We start from the raw sequence: 19,811 nt of genomic DNA on the forward strand, positions 1-19,811 counted from the left end.
TCTTATGTTGCTGAATTTGTAAACCTTAACCCTTCCCCTTTAAAAAAGGTGAAATTTCTTAGGACTTTGTATTCTCATTCAGAGCTGGCCATATCACAGTTTTCCCTCAGATCATTGGAGTTCAAAACCTCCATCTTCTCAGTTTCCTGAAAAATCATGTGTTTAACTAGGTCTAAATCGAATTCTTGCTGAGATGGCATTTAGATTACTCAGTGATTCATAGCAGTTTTTTTCTGTTGCTTCTCCATTTCCACAAGTTCGAAGAAAGACTGAAGTCAGCTCTTTGTGTGTTAGCCACTGTTGGCCCCATAAAACAGATAAATCATGTGACTGCATGAGCAGGCAGGATTCACTTCCTGTTATTGACTAGGATCCTGTTTGCAAGCTCAGAACACGACTACTGGTTGATGCTGCTTTAACCTTTTTCATCAGACCCCTCAGCCTAGAAGGGACCTCTTGAACAGTCTCATTTGTTCATTTGGGACTCACTGAGAGTGTCAATGTGTTCTTCCTCCCCATTCCACTGTTTTCCCAGGACACCAAGCCCCATGTATTAGAGATAAAGGACTCTGCTTTTCTGGATCCTTCTCTACTCCCCAGTATCTCTGGCCCTGCTGTCTCCATTTCTCTATTTCTTCCTCTTCTTCAATTCTTTTCCTTTCTAGAACCTTCACTTTCCTGATGTGTGAAATTGGGGGTGCCTGGGTGGCTCATTCAGTTAGGTGTCCAGCTCTTGGTTTCAGCCCAGGTTGTAAACTCACAGTTTGTGAAATTGAGCCCTACATCAGGCTTTGTTCTGACAGTGTAGAGCCTACTTGGGATTCTTTCTCTCCCTCTGCCCTTCCCTGCTCGCTTACATGTGCATGCTCTCCCTCTCAAAAAAATAAACTAAAAAGAAAAAAAATTTTTAAGAATTAAGTTAAATTAAGGAGAGCATGGGTGGCTTAGTTGGTTAAGTTCCGACTCTTGATTTTGGCTCAGGTAATGACCTCAGGGTTCGTGAGTTCGAGCCTCATGTGGGGCTCTGGGCTGATAGCTCGGAGCCTGCTTGGGATTCTGTCTCTCCCTCTCTTTCTGCCCCTCCCCCTGCTTGTGCTCACTCTCACTCTCTCCCTCAAAATAAATAGATAAACTTAAAAAAAAATTAAAATGTATGTCAGGTCATAGCACATAGTAAGCATATAAGTTATATTAGTTCCACTGTCTTCTTCTGCCTGCCCCATCCAAGCTTTCCTGTAGGTATAAGGCAAGATTGGAGCACCCACCGAGGACAGGTGGGCGTTTGCCTACTTGCCTACAGGGGAATGTGAACTTCTGACATGTTTCCAGGAGATAAAAAAAAAAGGGTCATGTGGAATCAGATACCTGGAAATTCTGCCTGGTGACCTGACATCATGGGTGTTTCCCTAACCTGGCTCATAAAGTAAGCCACAGCCTCCATGAGTGAGAGTGGTTGAAAAAGAACTCTTCCCTGCATCCTTTTTTCTTCATAAGTCTGAGAAATACTCTGATTCAATGCTGAATGTAAGTTAAAGTTATGGAATGGGGAAGTTCTCAGACAGAACATGGTTAGGTGGGTTTTAGTTAAAATGTCTGGGTTCTTGACCCCCCCAGCTTTACCACCAACTAGCTGTCTGACCCCAAGGAGGTCTTGTCACATGTTAAAAGTTCTCTTTCATATTCTGTAAAGAGAGGGAGTTCAGCTATATCCTCTCCAAAGCCCCTTAAAATTCAAAGAGTCTTCTCTGGTGTTATGTCATGAGGGATACTGCAGTGGTCCCGTAAGAATGTGTAAAAGCACCTGTAACCCCAGTCCAGCCTGCACACTGTAGCACAGTGAGCTTCCTCATAAATAAATCTGATTACGTCCTCTTTAAGAATCTCTGCTGACTCCCTTTTGTTTAAGCCTTACTGCTTATCCACAGACTATTTGCTCTACATCACATGGGAACTTGCTAGGAATGCAGAATCTCAGGCCCTACTACATACCAACTGAATCAGGACAGGCATTTTAACTATCCCTGGATGATTCTTTAGCACATTAAAGTCCGAGATGAACTGATACAAGTTCAAGCTCAGACTCTCTTGGATACCTCTCTTGCTACATTTCTGGTCCCCCAAACACCTCATAGTTTTTTCCCTCAGTGCCTTTACTCATTCTGTTTCCTCTGCCTTTTTCTACCACCATCCTCCCCTCCCTCTACTCCACGTGAGCACTTCTACTCATCCATCAAAACCATCCTCTGGTGCTTCTTCCCCATTTTCCGTAAAAAGAATGATAGAGTCCTTCCCCTGGGATTCCACATCAGCCTGTGTACATCTTTACACATTACATCAGCCTGTGCATGCCTTTTAAGGTACTCATTTACCTGTCTCTCCCTCCAGGCTTATAGCTGCTTCACCTTATTCCATGGATATTTATTGAGTACCAGGCAATCCGCAAAGACTGAGCGTGTTTTTTATTCATCATTCTGTCTTCAGCCTGTAGCACAGTGAATGGTACATTTTGTTATTTCACTAGGAAAAGAAGCTAACACTGATGAGCTAAATACTAGGTGTCAGTCATCATGTCGGGCATCTTAATGTACATGTTCCAATTTTTTTTAATGTTTATTCTGGGGAAGAGAGAGATAGCATGATCAGGGGAGGGGCAGAAAGAGAGAGAGAGAGAGAGAGAGAGAGAGAATCCCAAGGAGGCTTCATGCTTAGGAAAGAGCCCAATGCAGGGCTCAATCATGACCTGAGCTGAAATTGAGTCAGACGCTCAGCCAACCAACTGAACTACCCAGTGCCCTGTACATGTTCCAATTTAATCTGGGAGAGAACTACAATCTTGTTTGTACAGTTGATGAGACCAAGATCCTAAAGGTTAACACACTGCCCCTAGCCATGTCACTGGAGAGAAAGGTCTTTCTCTACCCACCTCAGTTCTCATCTTTTTCTACACAAGAGTAGAAGACGTTCGTTTTCCTTAGTTGTTTCGAGAAGTCACTCCTTCCCTTGGGCCAGTACAATGTTTAGAACAGAAAGTCCATTTCAGATTGGCCAAAATGCCAAGAAAAAGACTATTTCCTCCCCAGAATGCCTTTAGCTTCATCACAGGAATCCTCACATCACCCTCTGGTAAAAACAGACCTGTTACCCCAGTCCGAAAGGGCCTGGACCGCTGGAGTTGGAATTGTGTAGAGTATTGTTTTCTTAACTGTGTTGAGAGACTACATGACCCAAATTCTCAGAACAGAATGTTTTCTGGCAAGGCAGGACAATTATGGTCCCTGAATACTTCCCTGCTGAAGGAGTTTTGAAGTAGCCAAGTAGTTATTTTGCCAAAAGCACACATAACTTTCATCTGGTTTTGAATACTGAGAGTTATATGTAAAAGGCCAAAAAAAAAAAAGAATATCAGATATTCTGACAGGCATGCTCATGACCTGCCCCTTTGATTCTGTATTCTCAAATAAAGGGAACCTTTCACTTAGTGTCATACACCAGGAGAGGAAATAAACAGCAATAGAGATTTTTCTCTGAAAAGCCACTTCAAATGAATTCTGTTATCCTTCTCCCCTAAGAGAAGAGATACAGTCTACATACGGTTTCAAACTGCACCCACTCAGGGCCGTGACTGGTGGCAAAAACAATCGGATAAATATTCTGTCCTCTTACATAGTCTACAGGTGCACTAAATGTCCAAGGCTAGAGGATTAGCTAAATTAATCTGTTCATTCATACAATGAAATGCTGCATAGCCAGTCTAGTAACAGAATATCTAAAGATGTGGGGAAATATTCGATTTGGCATGCTAAGTGAAAATATAGCACCATATTTGGTACTATATATAGTACCATTTTGGTACATATTTATAGTACCAATAAATATGACCATATTTATTTGAGAAAATGCTTTATTATGTATTTGCAAATAGAAAAGTATCAAACTAATAAGAGTGATAACATCCAAAGAGATCCTGCGTAGGTTCTTCTCCCCTTTTTTATGGTGTGTACTTTCAAATATAAATGACAGAGCTTCTACAGTATGAAGAAAGTTAAGCACTTTTATGAAAAGAAACTCATGGGCCCAAGGCAAAGAATCTGAACCCCTGGGAATTGAAATTAAGGTATTAAATTGGAGTTAAATCGGGGAGTGACTTCAACAAGGCTGGCGTTTGGTTCTGGATCATACAACCCTGAGGTGGCCAGCAGTGAGATGTGTTCTTGGGGCTCGTGAAGGAAGACACACGCAATGGAAAGCCAGCCTTTGGAAGTGAACTGGCTTGTGCCACTTCTCACTTTCTTGAGCAACAGGCCCCAAATGGCCATCCAGTGGGGATAAGAATCATCCAGTCTTACTGTTTCCAATAGTGCTGGTGACTTCCTCCTAGCTGAGACAGTGCCTACAGCAATTTACATAAACCCACACTTCACACAGAGAGAGAGTAGGGTGGGAAACCAGAGAAGGGAGTAAAGTTGCCAGAGAGGATTATCATCCTGTTCCCACCTTAGCCCTGCTGTTGGGATGCTTTTGTGACAAATATGGTAACAGCTCTGGGTATTTCACTGGGTTCACTTGTGACTGGAGCCACTGAGCCAAGGGCTGCAGAGATCTGAAATCCCTGAGTTGGTTTTGGGGGGGGGGGAGCTTCTGTGCCTCCAAAGGGGACAGCCTCTGCTCTTCCCAGCCATTAATGCTGTTCAGAAATGCAGGCCTGGAGGCGCCTGGGTGGCTCAGTTGGTTAAGCGTCCAACTTCAGCTTAGGTCATGATCTCACAGTTCATGAGTTCGAGCCCCACGTTGGGCTCTGTGCTGACAGCTCAGAGCCTAGATCCCACTTCGGGTTCTGGGTCTCCCTGTCTCTCTGTCTCTCCCCAACTTGTACTCTGTCTCACTGTCTGTCTTTCAAAAATAAAGAATTTAAAAAAATGCAGGCCTGGCCTTATTAGATCTTCTGCCTTCTCAAAGTCATTTTTTTTAGTGTTTATTTTTTGAGAGAGAGAGAATCGGAAGCAGGCTCTAGGCTCTGAGTTGTCAGCACAGAGCCCCATGTGGGGCTCAAACTCACAAGCCTCATGAAATTATGACCTGAGCCAAAGTTGGTCACTTAACTGACTGAGCCACCCAGGCCCCCCTCAAAGTCATTTTTTTAAACAAGAAAATAAATGTTTAATGTTGTGAAGGTCAAACATTTAGGAGCCATCTCTTTTCCACCTCTCTCTCTCTAAGAGGATTTTAGGAGCATTTTGTGAAAAGCAACAAACTGCTTTCTTTCTTTCATTTTTTTAAGTTTATTTTGAGAGAGAGACAGAGAGAAAGAGCACACATGTGCAAACGGGAGGGGCATAGCGAGGCAGAGAATCCCAAGCACCTCTGTGCAGTCATCTTGGAGCCCAATGTGGGGTTTGAACTCAGGAACCATGAGATCATGGCCTAAGCTGAAACCAAGAGCCGGATCCTTAACCAACTGAGCCACCCAGGCGCCCCAACAAGCCGCTTTCTTGAGGGGCTAGAAAATGTATCACCCATAGCATCCCTAACCCTAGTATAATTGTAGCTCCCATCCAGCAAGGCCTAAAGGAGTAGTGAGAAGGGGGTCAGTGTAGATGGAAGCACTACCCACTGAAGCCCTAAAATAGTATGGAGTCCACTGAAAGAGGAGAGGAATCATGGGCTTCATGTACTGGCCTACATTTGTCAAAGGGTGCAGCCAACTCCCTGGAAAGAGAAGGGCCAAGGGAGGGAGGAGTGCAAGATTTCATCCTGTTTATTCCAGATCCACCTCCTCCTCGAAGTCTCTGTTCCCAGCCTCCCTGATTAGAATAATTAGTCCCTCTTCTAAACCCCTGTATACTTAAAAAAACTTTTTTTAATGTTTTATTTATTTTTGAGAGAGACAGAGTGAGAGCAGGGAAGGAGCAGAGAGAGAAGGAGACACAGAATCTGAAGCAGGCTCCAGGCTCTGAGCTGAAGAGCTCCAGGCTCTGTCAGCACAGAGCCCAACGCCGGGCTCGAACCCACAAGCCATGAGATCGTGACCTGAGCCACCCAGGCGCCCCATCCCATATACTTTTTGATTCAGTCATAGCCTTTATCATGTTTTCTCAATGGTCTAGTTATTTATATACTAGTTTCTCCTTTATTCAGTTAACGTTATAGGTTTAAATGTATCCTGCGGGTGTGGGGATAAGCTGCTTTTAAGACAGCGATCACGGGTGTTTCACCATCATTGAGTCTCTGCACTATGCCAGGCACAGACTAGGGATTGTGAGGTATAAAAGGCACAGGCCTGCCTTCTGGAAGTCCTTGCTCTAGCCTGCAGGGTGAGCATAAACAATTTACAAAATGATTCTTGGGGTGTTTGGGTGGCTCAGTCAGTTCGGCATCAGACTTCACCTCAGGTCATGATCTCTCTGTTGGAGAGTTTGAGGCCTGCATTGGGCTCTGTGCTGATAGCTCAGAGCCTGCAGCCTGCTTCAGACTCTGTGTCTCCCGGTTTCTCTGCCCCTCCCCAGTTTGTACTCTTGTCTGTCTCTCTCTCTGTCTCTCTTAAAAGTAAATATGTAAGTAGGGATGTGAACTTCGCTGAGGGTGTGAGGTGTTTCTGGGTTTTGTCATGAGGAGTAGTAACAGCAATAATGATTGAGCATTTCATTGGAGCCAGGTAGGGTGCTGAGCACGTGTACTAGACTGGCCATTAGAGGCCCACTTGGCAGTGTGGGTCCCTGCTGAGTTTAGAGTCCATTCTGGGGACACACACACACACCCTAACAGACTAAATCAGTTTCTCTCCTTAAGTATTTCTGAAAATGGAAACAAGCTCTTCAGCCTCCCTTTCCAAATGAAGAAGTATTAGACTAAACCAAAAGAATGCACATCAAAGTACAGTACCTACCAGTCCCTGACAATCTGGAGCTCTACGGGCTCCTCCTTGGTGACAAAGCCAGGCCTGCTCTAGGTGGTCTTCAGTACGTGGCCGGGATGGGATTGGGGAGCTGTCAAGACCTCAGTGAAAGTGTACAGGAGCCACTGTGTTTGAGTCTGTGATTCCAACATGGACGGTTGCCCACCAGATTTCTTTCCTGCTTCCAGTCTGATTTGGAAGTTCCCTAGGTCTGCCAGAGCTATTTGCTGGTTGCTTGCATTGGTAGATGAGCACTACTGGTCAAAATCAGGGTTAGCCATGCACAGACAAAGCCACTACTGATTTTCCTGCATCTCAGAGCTTATCCCAAGTGGCGGAGGGCTGATGGAAGCAGCCAGAAGCAGGTTCCAAGTGGCAGGAACATAGATATTCCCAGTTGAACAGGTCAAGCTGACCTAAATGAGGGTATTGAGATGGATTGTCTAGGCAGATAACTCACCCATTCTCCCTTTAGGTGAGAACAACCTAAATTTGTTCTTGTGCTGTATTGAGGGAGCCCCCCTGCTCAGCAAGACTGAGAGGCCAGGATTTGGTATTTGAGCAAGGGGGGCAGGGGCAGCAATGTTCTGAGGCTGTGCTCGTGAGCCATTATGCCATTATGCCATTATGGAGGGAGTCTGCTCCCCTCAGGGGGCCTTAGAACTGCTTTAAAGCACACTTTCCCAGTTGACTGGCTCTGATTAGTTGTCATTTGCATGTTGTGGATAGTGACTGCCTGTGCATTCTTTGCTGTTATCTCTAGTGTTTCTATTATCTTTGATAAATATCCTTTGATGTCTTTGTTTTCTTTATGCATCAGATTTTTTTTGTTTTGTTTTCATGTGGTAAGGAATACAATAAGCAAAGATGAAAAGGATGTTAACAAGGTTAAAATTAAACTGAGATTTTCTGGTCCCCATTGACAAAAATGTAAATGGAAGCCAACTAGCACTTTTGTTCTTGGCTGTGTAACCATGGGTTCTGTGGCATTTAACACCTGCTAGCCATAGCACAGTTTTCCTTTGAGTTTTCGCTCTCTAGCCCCCATCATCTTCACCTGCACTTTGATTGAGAACACGTCACTTTATATGATGTGTGTAAATCTGTTTCTAGATTTTAAAATCAGTATGATTTTTAAGGAAAAGAGCCCTTATTGCCTTAAGCATCAGATCCTTACAGGGTCATTGCTCTTCAGACTGCCCAGTGCATGCATGCAGATCACAAGGGAATCTTACTCCCATGCGGATTTTGACTGGGGAGGACTGTGTGAGGACTGGGACTCTGCATTTCTTACAGACCCCAGATGCCTGTGCTACTCTTCCACAGACCGTGCTTTGAGAGGCAGTGACAGCCAAGTTCCTCTCCGATGTTAATCCTGTTTGATGTAAAACTAGCAAATACAATTGAAGCTTAATTTGCTGTCACAAATATTAAGTGCTAAAATTCTTAAATATTAAGATCGAATTTTCCTATCTTGTAAGCCTAAAAGATGATTGCCTCTCACCAAATGGAATGTTAAATTCTCATTTCACCACGGCTTCAACCATTTGTTCTTCCCCAAAAGGGCAAAAGCTTACTAAGTAATTACTTTTTAAATATTACTTGTGGGGATATTTAAATGTAAAGCCTTTGCTGATAAATAAGTGATGTGTTGCTCACGTAAGTGAAGCATATGTGAACAACTAGAGAAATCACTCAAAAAACAAGGAAAAACTCAGGCATTATTTAGAGCAGGTTAACAGTTTTACACACTGGCCGGGTGGACTTTTAATAACTATTAACAAAAGGGAGCAGTTTATAGATTTGAGGGTTGGTTGAATAATATTCTAAAAAAGTCTTAATATGCATTTCTTCTTTTTTTTTTTCCTGTGTCCTTTAGAGAAATCAACTTTTCAGTCATTGGTCAGTACGTGGACTATCTTGTGGAAGAACAGGGAGTGAAGAATATTTTTGGTGAGTCATCTTTAGAGATTTCTCTATACATCTCTAGCCGAATCCTTAGAGAGTAGCTCTTACCTGGTTACTAGTAGGAGGTCACAGTGTCTTGTGCCATAGGTTACTGGCTAAGCTAAATAAAATTTGTGAATCTGTGGACTCATCAGTTTTAGATGTGGAAGGCATCTCAAGAGATTATCTAATTTGGTGGTGTACCTTCAAAACAGATAAGGTATTATTTTTATCCCCACTTAAGGAGGAAAATCTATGACTCAGATATATTATTCAGGGTGCCTAACGCACTGAACCAAGAAATGGTAGAGTAACAGCAAAATCCAGACTTCTCTGTCTTAAGAATGGGCTTTATTCTGACCTCAACCAGACCTTTCATATGGTAAATGTAGAAAGACTCGACATGCAGCACACAAGGGAATCACAGGTCCAGCAGTTACCCTCATTCATTTCAGAGACGGTGGAAATTAAAAAGTCAGACCCTGAATATTTCAGGCCTGAGAACTATGCTTACCTCTGGTTGAGTTACCCCTTGTGTTGTGTTCTGGGTGCTTGACTCCATAGACTGGACACTACGTCTTTTTCCTGAGCTACTGCTCTACCAACAGGGGCCCCTTAAAAACTGGAAGCATAAGGTCAGAATCAAAGGAGGTTAAAACTTCTGTGAAAAGGTGTGCAGGCCACACATTAAAACCAGAACCTGATTACAGAACCACTTGGTGTCCGCCCTACAGCTCCAAGCTGTGGTGAGGAAGACAGATTCTTACTCATCGAAAGGCCACAGATGTCCCCTGGGTGTAGGGAAAAAGTCGGAACATCCCTACTAGTAGAGCATGTTTGAAATTTCTTAAGACCCCAAAGGAGTGGGAAAAACACTCTTTCCTACTCTCACTCCCCTTCTCTACCCCACCTGAGTGCTCAGTGTTTGGTGATCCGAAGTGCTGCCATATGCCTTAGGCTCCTGTAATGTATCCTAGTGCTGTTTGCATACTTTCTGTGGTCCATTAAGAGATTATTGTATTAGCAGGGCAAGTTTTGGAAACATACAGATCTGGATTCAAACTTAGATTACTTAGTGATTCAGAGCCTCATTTTTTCATCTGTAAATGAGAAAAATCATTTGTACTTTGCAGGGTTGCTGTGAGAATAAGTGAATATGTAAGAGTGCTTATTCAAGAAATATTAATATCCTTGGTGTTTAATTATGAATTACCATTTAAAAATTGTCCTAGAGTGCTGCCATCATGTTAAACTGTAGACTGAGGTCGTTTTAGATACGCAGTATGCACCACTATCCTCATAAGTAACTCCCATGTGTGATGCCCATGACATCCCAGCTCTGGATGGTGTTCATCTTCCTGCCAATCAAGCCCAAATAATAGAACTGGGGAGTTTTGCCCAAAATTTGCCTAAAATGAGGACAGTCTCCATTCAAATACTTGCTATCTGTTCTGATAGCAAGGACAGGTTTGTAATTACAAGTCATAAATTAGCCTTCCCGCTGCTTTGGCCAAGGTGAAGATAGAAAAAAGACAGAGTCTTAGATAAAAATGGAAACATGGCATTCCCCCTCCCAGATTCCATCCTCTGATCTTTCCCCATGTCCCTCCCTCGTAAGCAAGGAGTTCTGACCCTGCGTTTCCAGTGTTGCTGTTGGAGGAGCAAAAGGAATTGGTTGGCCCCACTGACTGACTCTCTGTTTGGAACAGTGAATGGCACAACGGGAGAAGGCCTGTCCCTGAGCGTCTCAGAGCGACGCCAGGTCGCAGAGGAATGGATGACAAAAGGGCGGAACAAGTGAGTGGTGTCACCAGGATAAAGGGTCTCTTGCAGAGAGCTGTGTGGAGTACTGCTCTTTTCTGATGACACAGTCTCCCACCTTCTGGTCAGAGGTCAGGCTTGAGGCATGGGGATCCGGGCACTTCAGCGAGGCACTGAGGCAGAGGAGCGCCCCTCCTTTCTAGGTGGAAGCAGGCAGACTGCAAGGCCCACCTGTCTCCCAGAGGATCCATCTGGAAGCTGCCCCTTACTGTCTATAAGGGTTACCTGTCCTTGGACTGAGGGGATAAGAGGGAGTGGGGCTGGTGACAGACTCTGCTGTCCCCTGGCTCTTCTGAACAACTCCTCTCAGGATGGGTGCCTGATGCTTATATCAGCCCTGGCTGCCCTACATCTTCTCTGTGCATGCGACTCAGCATGCTCTCTGTGGTGCTTCCTTTTGTAGTCTTAGGGAACTTTCTACATTTTCTAAACTTCAGTGTAATGATATATTTTTGTTCTAATGCTCCATTCATGCCATGGTAAGCAAATAGGACAGGATCCATTCAGTAAGCACACTCAGTTAACCAAGCTTTATTTGTCATGTGTGATGCACTGTGCTGGCACTGGGGAGATGAAACAGAGTCCCTGCCTTCAGGTTGCTTGTCATCCAATGGAGATGTCCAATCACGAAATTTAACACTGATCCTTGTGATAACCAGCATAAGCAGGGGTCAAAGAAGGCAATGATTGATGTTGCCTTAGGTGGTGGCAAAGATTGGAGGTAAGTCCCAAGTGACCCTGGAGCAGAGGTTTTCAAAATGAAGCCCATGACCTCCTTGGGGATCCTTAAGTGACTTCAGAACACCTTGAGTACTCTGATGCTACATGCCAAGTCTGAATGCATGTCCGCATACACGTTTCCTGTTGATCCATCAGCTTTCAGCTCATTTCCAGTCAGATTTGGGCCCAAATTCCAGCAGGCCCAAACAGATTAAAGACCATGGACACAAAAAAGAGGAAAGTTAAAGATCAATATTAAGAAAAGCACCAGAAATGGGGAGAAAGTGAAGGGGACAAAGACAGAAAGCCCTCAGAAGGGCAGGAGAGAGGTCAGGGGTGAATCCCACCACTTAAGGAAGAATAGTTTCAGAGCATGCCAATGTAGCACAATAATTAGGAGTGGGGACTGTGCAGCCAGACTGCCTGAGTTTGGGTCCTGGTTCTGTCTCTTACTAGCCTTCTGAACTCAAGTCCTTTAACCGCCCTGTGTTTCACCTATGAAATAGGAATAAAAGTACATGTCTTCTAAGGTGGTGGCGAGGATTGAGATGGTGGCTGGCACACAGTACCGAGTGTTACATAGGAATTCATTGTAATTCTTGGCAGTAGATGCTGTGTTACCACATTTGTTATAAATATTGGATGTTGTGAAAGTCAGTAGATGGAGGGCTGAGAAGACCGCTTGGTTTGCAGTAACTGTGACCAATGACCTCAGAGCAGAGCCAGTGGGGTTGTTGAAACAGAAGCAGACCGCAGTGAGCTATAGAAGGCAGCAGGTGTGCGGAGGTGGGGGCCATGAGTGCAGCCCATTCTCCAAACGTTTTCTGGTGAAGGGAAGGAGAGATGGAGTAGTAGATTAGGGAGGAAGAAGCAAGATTAAAAGAAGGGTAATTTGTTGTAAAGCAGGGTAGTTCTGCGCATGTTTCTCTGCCGAAAAGACACCGTTATGGGAGAAAAGATTAACAAAGAGAAGACAGCTGCTACCTTTGATGGGAAGGTCTGGGGGCACGCGGGGCTTGAGATAAAACCAAAAGTAGACAACGTTAGAGGACAGCCACGAAGCTAGGAGGAAAGCATAGATGGGGAGGTAACTAAGTGTAGAGGCACAGAGAAGGAGAAGGGGGGCAGTCTGTGTATGAAACATCTTTATTTCTGGTGTATTGGAAGTGAAGACATCTGCCAGGAACAAGGAGTTGGGCTGGAATATAAAGCTTGAGAGTAGTCCAGATTTGAAGTAGCCATTGCAGGGAATTGGAAGGGAAGTCCGTCGTGATGACCAGAAGGCTTTCTGGAGCCTTGTTCTCCTGAATTGGGAAATTACGAGTTGGTATCAAAGCCACAGGGTGGTTTTTTCTAGCAGCAATTAATAGCAGGATAGAAGGGAGGAAGGAATGTGTGACTTGTTTTAACCTAGGCCAGGAGAAGGGGTGTGAAAGGTTTGAGGAGGTCATGCAGACAAGCTACTGGTAAGAGTAGAGCACATCAGTCAGCCTTCCCTTCTTTTCGAGGGCTTTTCCTATAAAAATGCAAACCTGATCACATCACCTCTTTAGTGAGGCCCATTTCACCTGAGACCTAACAAGTCAAGAATCACTGAGGACTCACTGATTGGGCCTAAACAAGAATGTGGTGTCTCCATCCCGTGAGGATGGCACATGAGTCATTCCGGGGTCCCTCAGAAGAGTCACTGGGATGACTGGCCTCACAGCTGAGTTTTATTAACCCTCCCTGAGAACACCCGTCTCACTGTGGCCTCCGCCCACGGGGTCACATGGAGCACCTCCGAAGATGAATATTGGGGTCTCAGAGGAAACCTCTCTTATAAGAGGCCAAATTCTAAGGACTTACAAGACAGGGAAAAGCTTTATGCAGTGAATTCATTTCTCATATGGCTGGTTCCTGGCTGTACCCTTTGAAGAACCTCTTTATTTTTATCTCCAACCAAAAAATGTCTCAATTTTACACCTATCTCCAGGCACCTATCACCATCAAATACACCATCTAAAACAGCGCTTCATCAAAGATAGTATTCAAGTATCAATCGCGCTGGTCAGAGTGGCTAAAATGAACAAATCAGGAGACTATAGACACGGGCGATGATGTGGAGAAATGGGAACCCTCTTGCACTGCTGGTGGGAGTTTAACTGGTGTAGCCTCTCTGGAAAACAGTGTGGAGGTTCCTCAAAAAATTAAAAATAGAACTACCCTATGACCCAGCAATAGCCCTGCTGCTAGGAATCTACCCAAAGGATGCAGGAGTGCTGATGCATAGGGGCACACGTACCCCAATGTTTATAGCAACACTTTCAACAATAGCCAAATTATGGAAAGAGCCTAAATGTCCATCAACTGACAAATGGATAAAGAAGACGTGGTTTATATATACAATGGAATACTACTTGGCAATGAGAAAGAATGAAATCTGGCCATTTGCAGCAATGTGAATGGAACTGGAAGGCATTATGCTGAGTGAAATAAGCCAGGGAGAGAAAGATAACCATATATTTTCACTCATACGTGGATCTTGAGAAACTTAACAGAAGACCATGGGGGAGGGGAAGGGGGAAAAAAAGTTACAGAGAGTGAGGGAGGCAAACCATAATAGACTCTTAAGGACTGAGAACAAACTAAGGGTAGATGGGGGTGGGGGAGAGGGGAAAGAGGATGATGGGCAGGGAGGAGGGCACTTCTTGGGATGAGCACTGGGTGTTGTATGGTAACCAATTTGACAATAAATTATATTTTAAAAAAATATCGATTAATCGGTTATTGGTTTCAAAATTCTGCTTCGTTGGACCTTAAATTTTATTTCCTGGACATTCTTTTTTTTTAATCCTTTATTAGATTAGTTTTAAATAGACCACTATAGAATTTAATGGTTTTGAGATTGAGATTAGTGAGGCATTAGCCGACTTCCAGGATTAGTGAGACAGCACAAAGCAGGATAGTGCAGCCCTTCTGTGTTACTCTAAACTCCCAAGTGATGCAGCTTGTTTTCTCTTTTGCAGGCTTGATCAGGTAGTAATTCACGTAGGAGCACTGAGCTTGAAGGAGTCACAAGAACTGGTATGTATGGAGGTCCATCTGGGAGAGACCACTCTAGGGTCCTCCTTTTTCTCTTATTACTGGAGTACAGTTGACATGTACAATGTTATATTAATTTCAGTGAAATTCATATAGTGAGCTGATAATTGTATGCATTAGTCCGTGTTCACCAGGGTAAGTGTGGTCACCAGCTGTCATCATACATGGTTATTACGATATTATTGTCTATATTCCCTATGCTGTGCTTTTCATCTCTGTGACTTGTTTTACAATTGGAAGTTTGTACCCCTTAATCCTCTTCATCTATTTTGCCCATCCCCCCACTACCCTCTCCTCTGGCTACTACCAGTTTGTTCTCTTCATTTACGTATGTATTGTATATCTCTCTTTCTATTTTTTTGTTTATTCATTTCTTTTGTTTTTTAGATTCCACATAAGGGAAGGGGCTCCTTTTTTATGCTGAGGTTAAACTCAATACTGTTTTTGCTGTATATTGGACGCTGTCATGGGGAGTATGAGATGAGGGACCTCAGAGAGCTCACCATCCAGAAGCAGGCACAGAGCCATGATGAGAGTAGCCCGAGGTGATAACTCCTGTAGCAGAAGTCAGGGTGGGTATAGATGGAGCTAAGTTTGCGAGTCAGGAGAACTTGAGCGAACCTCAGCTTTCCCTCGGAAGCAAAGAGCAAAGCCATCTGCTGGGCATGAAGGAAATGGTAGATGGGGTTCAAGTGTGAAGAGCAGTTACCGCCTCAGAGAATGGGAGAGAGAACTGAAACACAGGAAGACTGTCCCACCCATGTTCGAATCAGCATTATCTATAATGTAAAGAGGCAGAAGCAGCCCAAATGCCCATCAGTGGATAAATAGATAAAATGTGGTATAGACATACTATTAAAGGACGAAAAGGCAGCTGAGTAATTTAAAAGATCCAGTTGGCTTTGAGTGATTCATGAATCCAGCAGCATCCAATCTAGCAAATAGAAGGGAGCTCTGGGGGGCCTGGGTGGCTCAGTTGGTTAAGCATCTGACTCTTAATTTTGGCTCAAATCATGTCATGGTTCATGAGATCGAGCCCCACGTCAGGCTCTGTGCTGACACTGTGGAGCCTGTTTGGGATTCTCCCTCTCTCCCTCTCTCTCTCTCTGCCCCTCCCCCACTCTCCCATGTGCATGCATGCTCTCACTCTCTCAAAATAAGTACAGTTTAAAAAAAAAAAGAAGTTCTTTCGAGCCTGGAAAAGGAAAGGGAGTGAAGAAAAGAAAATTATTAGCAAAGAACACATTGTTTTAAGCAAGGTCATCCTCCTAAGGGGAATGGAAGGGGTCTGGCAATAAATTTCCTCATGCTGACCAGGAAGTTCCATGTTGACAGTTTAAAGGTTACATTCCTGGGAAGATTGAAACTGCAGTCAGGTTATGTATTAAGTCTTGGTTTGCTGATGTGGGGCCTTAACATAAGTGACTCCATCTGGGTCCTGTGATTTTCTTTTTAACAATACAGTGGAATATTATTCAACCTTAAAAAGGAAGGAAATCTATCCTGTCACATGCTGTAATGTAGGTGAACCTCCTTGAGGACATTATGTTAAATAAGCCAGTCACTAGAAAACAAATACTATATGATTCCTCTTAAATGAGGTATCTAAAGTAGTCAAATTCATAAAAACAAAGTAGAATGGTGGATATCAGGGGCTAGAGGGAGAGAAAAAGAAGAATTGTTTAATGGGTATAGAGTTTCAGATCTGGAAGATGAAAAGTTGTAGAGGGGCGCCTGGGTGGCTTAGTCCTTTGAGCGTCCCACTTCAGCTTAGGTCATGATCTCAAGGTTCACGGGTTTGAGCCCAGCGTCAGGTTCTGTGCTGACAGCTCAGAGCCTGGAGCCTACTTCCATTTCTGTGTCTCCCTCTCTCTCTGCCCCTCCCCTGCTCACACTCTGTCTCTCTGTCTCAAAAATAAATAAAATATTAAAAAAAATTTTTTTAATTAATAAAACTAAAAGAAAAGTTGTAGAGATATGTTTCATAACTGCTGAACTATACACTTAAAAATTATTAAAGTGGTAAATTTTATGTGATTTTGTCACAAAAAAAATTTTTTTTACGTAACTTATATGCCCCACATTTGGCAGACTTGAACTCAAAACCCTGAGATTAGGAGTCACATGCTCTTCTGACTAAGCCAGCCAGGTACCCCTAATTAGTCAAATTTTTAAAAAGGATTGCCCAGTGGTGCTGAAAACCAACTGAAGCTGAGTCATAAATTTCTTATACCACCATTCAACTAGGTTATGGAAATTTCTTCCTAGGTACAGTCTTCAACCAGAACACAGGTTCAAGAACACAAACAATTGGATTGCTCTGGGTTTGAAGATTAGCAGATTAGATGGAGCAAAGGGTAGGAGTAGAAGGAGTCAAAGTTGCTGGCAGAAAAGTACATGACCTGGTGGTTCCAGGACTTTGTGAATTGGGTAAAAAAAGAAAGCTCAACAATGTTGCAGTGTTTACCAGAAGGCCTGGTACCTGGACCACTGCTAAATTAACCATGTTTTCAGAATTTATATATTCTAATTCCAAAGAGTCCAATGACTTGACCTGGCCTCAACATCTTCTTGATGCGTTTTGTTTTTCCTATTACTGAATTTAGAAATAGAATGCATTATACATATTTGCAAAATTGCAGTTCAACACTCTTAGGCAAGCCACACAGGAAGACATATTGCTAGATGGTTGCTTAATAAGCCTAAAATCAGAAGTTGGAGACTTGATTTATCCTTCTTATTCTTTTTTTTTTTTTATTTTTTTTTTTTTAAATTTTTTTTTTTTCAAGTTTTTATTTATTTTTGGGACAGAGAGAGACAGAGCATGAACGGAGGAGGAGCAGAGAGAGAGGGAGACACAGAATCGGAAACAGGCTCCAGGCTCTGAGCCATCAGCCCAGAGCCTGATGCGGGGCTCGAACTCACGGACCGCGAGATCGTGACCTGGCTGAAGTCGGACGCTTAACCGACTGCGCCACCCAGGCGCCCCTATCCTTCTTATTCTTGATAGGTCTTTCAGTTTAGGAAGTATCATGTAGGAAACCTTTTTTTTTCCATCTCTTTTCAATTGCTTTCTTTCCCTATGTGTGACATAAATTTTAAAGTATTGTCATGTCATGACATGAAAACCGTCCTCTATTGGGCTAACCACTAGAAGAGTATAATCCTAGTATAGAAATAATCCCCTGCTATAGGGATAATCCCCTGCTATAGGGATAATCCCCTACTGTGGGGATAATCTTACCAATGAGATGATAATTTTGTATCTGCTTAGCCATAACTCCATTGGATGGGGTTTGAATGGGCACTGCCATCAACTGTCTTTAGCTGTTTCCTTATTTCCAGCTAAGGTTACCCTTCTACTTCTTGCCCTAAACAGAGTGCTAAAACAAATTATTCAAATACATTACATTCCAACCCCATGTTAATGAAATTACACCCAATGTCACAATTGGTCTTTGGACTATATCCCAGTCTTCTTTTTGGCTCTCCTACTTCTGCAGAAAGCTAATCAGATCTATTAGGTATAGGTATTAAAGTCTCAAAGGGAAGCGTGTTTCCATTTTAGGTAGTGGGACATGTTCTGAAGCAATCCGCCAGTCCCTGCTATGTGCTCAGCACCATGATTAACTAACTGTACACAAGAGTAAAATCTGACCCGTGCCCTCAGGGAACTCATTCTATTTGAGAACAGTCACTGTACACAACTCTCTTGCCATGTAGTAGACTTTAGGTACTCTACTTGAAATAGATAAGGATGTTTGAGGGCCCAGCAGAAGGGAATGTTGTTTTTCCTGGAGAAATCTGAGAAAACCTCAGAATAGTGGTACAGTGTATCTTCCTTTATGTGCATAATCTTTTTCTTCTCAACCATCCTCAACTTCATTCCCAATCCATAAATTAAAATTTTTAAATAAATTTAGAATAAATTTTAAAATATGACTATTAAAGCACTGGACAGGAAAGATAGCGTCATCCAATGGATCCAATGGGCTGAACACTAGAAGAGAAATTACACCTGCAAGTTTCCCTTTAATGAACCACTCATGTCTGCTTTAGTAAGGTTTTTTTGTACTGACAGAGTCTGAAGAAGAATCAGATTAAATGCACAGGCCACCTCCAACAGCGGTCTCTACTTTGCAATTTGGGATTTTCCTGGTAATGACATTTATCATTAAATTTGGCTTATTTTCTGTTCTCTAGTGGTGCATCAGTTGCATCACTTCAAGTGCTACTGTCAGTAGTTTGTTGCTACTCTCATTATCTAACTGAAGGTGCATATAATAAGTCACTTATTCCAAGTGATATTGTAATTTATAATAAATATGTATTTGGTCTTTGCTCAGCTTCTGGCACAGAGTTCCTAACACTCTTGGAATTCTCTGTGATGAGAGCAATAAAGGTGTCTCTGTTTACATGAATGAGGTGGCTTTTAGAATGCAACTAATTGAGGGGCGCCTGGGTGGCTCTGTGGGTTAAGCATCCAACTTTGGTTCAGGTCATGATCTCATGCTCTGTGAGTTCGACCCCACATCGGGCTCTGTGCTGACAGCTCAGAGCCTGGAGCCTGCTTCAGATTCTGTGTCTCCCTCTCTCTCTGCCTCTCTCTCTCTCTCAAAAACAAGTAAGCATTTAAAAAATTAAAAAAAATGCAACTAAGGATGAGGGCTGGTTGCCAGGAGAACCAACCACATGATTAGAGGGTTGGAACTTTCAGTCCTACTCGACCTCCACCCCTGGAGAGGGAGGGGGAACTGGAGGTTGAATCAGTCACCAGAGGTCAGTGATTTAATCAATGGTGCCTCTACGGGGAAGCCTCTATTAAAACCCAAAAAGGCAGGTTTCAGAGAGCTTCCATGTTGATGAACATGTGGCAATCTGGGGAGAGTGGTGCCCCGGTGCTGGGAGAAGATGTGGAAACCATAAGCCCTGTCTCCCTCCCTGATGCTATGCATCTCTTCCACCTGGCTGTTCCTGAGTAATATCCTCTTAACAATAAACCGGTGATCTAGTAAATAAATAGTTTCTCTGAGTTCTGTGAGCTGCTCTAGCAAATTAATCAACCCAAGAAGGGAATCATTGGAACCCCCAGCCTGTAGCCAGTGAGCCAGAAACACAGGTGACAACCTGGGCTTCTGACTGGCATCTAAAGTTGGAGGAGGTGGAGTAGTCTTACAGGACTGAGCCCTTAACCTGTGGAATCTGATTCTGTCTCCAGGTAGATAGCATCAGAGTTGAGTAGAATTGTGGGACACACAGCTGGTATCAGAGAATTGCTTGCTGATGTGGGGAAACCCCCACACCCACATATCAGAATTGTGGCTAGACCCACAATGGTCTTATTTCT

At 43.4% G+C, this 19,811-nt stretch overlaps 1 protein-coding gene across 4 annotated transcripts in view; it reads left to right on the forward strand.

Moving 5' to 3' along the window:
* The window catches only part of NPL (N-acetylneuraminate pyruvate lyase), a 37,822-nt gene that overhangs the window by 5,771 nt on the left and 12,240 nt on the right, over nt 1-19,811 (forward strand). For 3 of the 4 annotated variants that reach the window (XM_086693862.1, XM_025921106.2, XM_086693863.1), the window contains exons 3-5: nt 8,772-8,845; nt 10,549-10,636; nt 14,389-14,446. In XM_086693862.1, coding sequence (XP_086549988.1) covers nt 8,772-8,845; nt 10,549-10,636; nt 14,389-14,446 — 220 coding nt within the window. Of the gene's footprint in view, nt 1-941; nt 2,500-8,771; nt 8,846-10,548; nt 10,637-14,388; nt 14,447-19,811 lie in introns of those variants that run through there. The other variant, XM_086693864.1, reaches the window with a different exon arrangement.

Source organism: Puma concolor, chromosome E4, assembly GCF_028749965.1.
Source record: "Puma concolor isolate L17-30 chromosome E4, mPumCon1.1.hap2, whole genome shotgun sequence".
Lineage (NCBI taxonomy): Eukaryota > Metazoa > Chordata > Mammalia > Carnivora > Felidae > Puma > Puma concolor.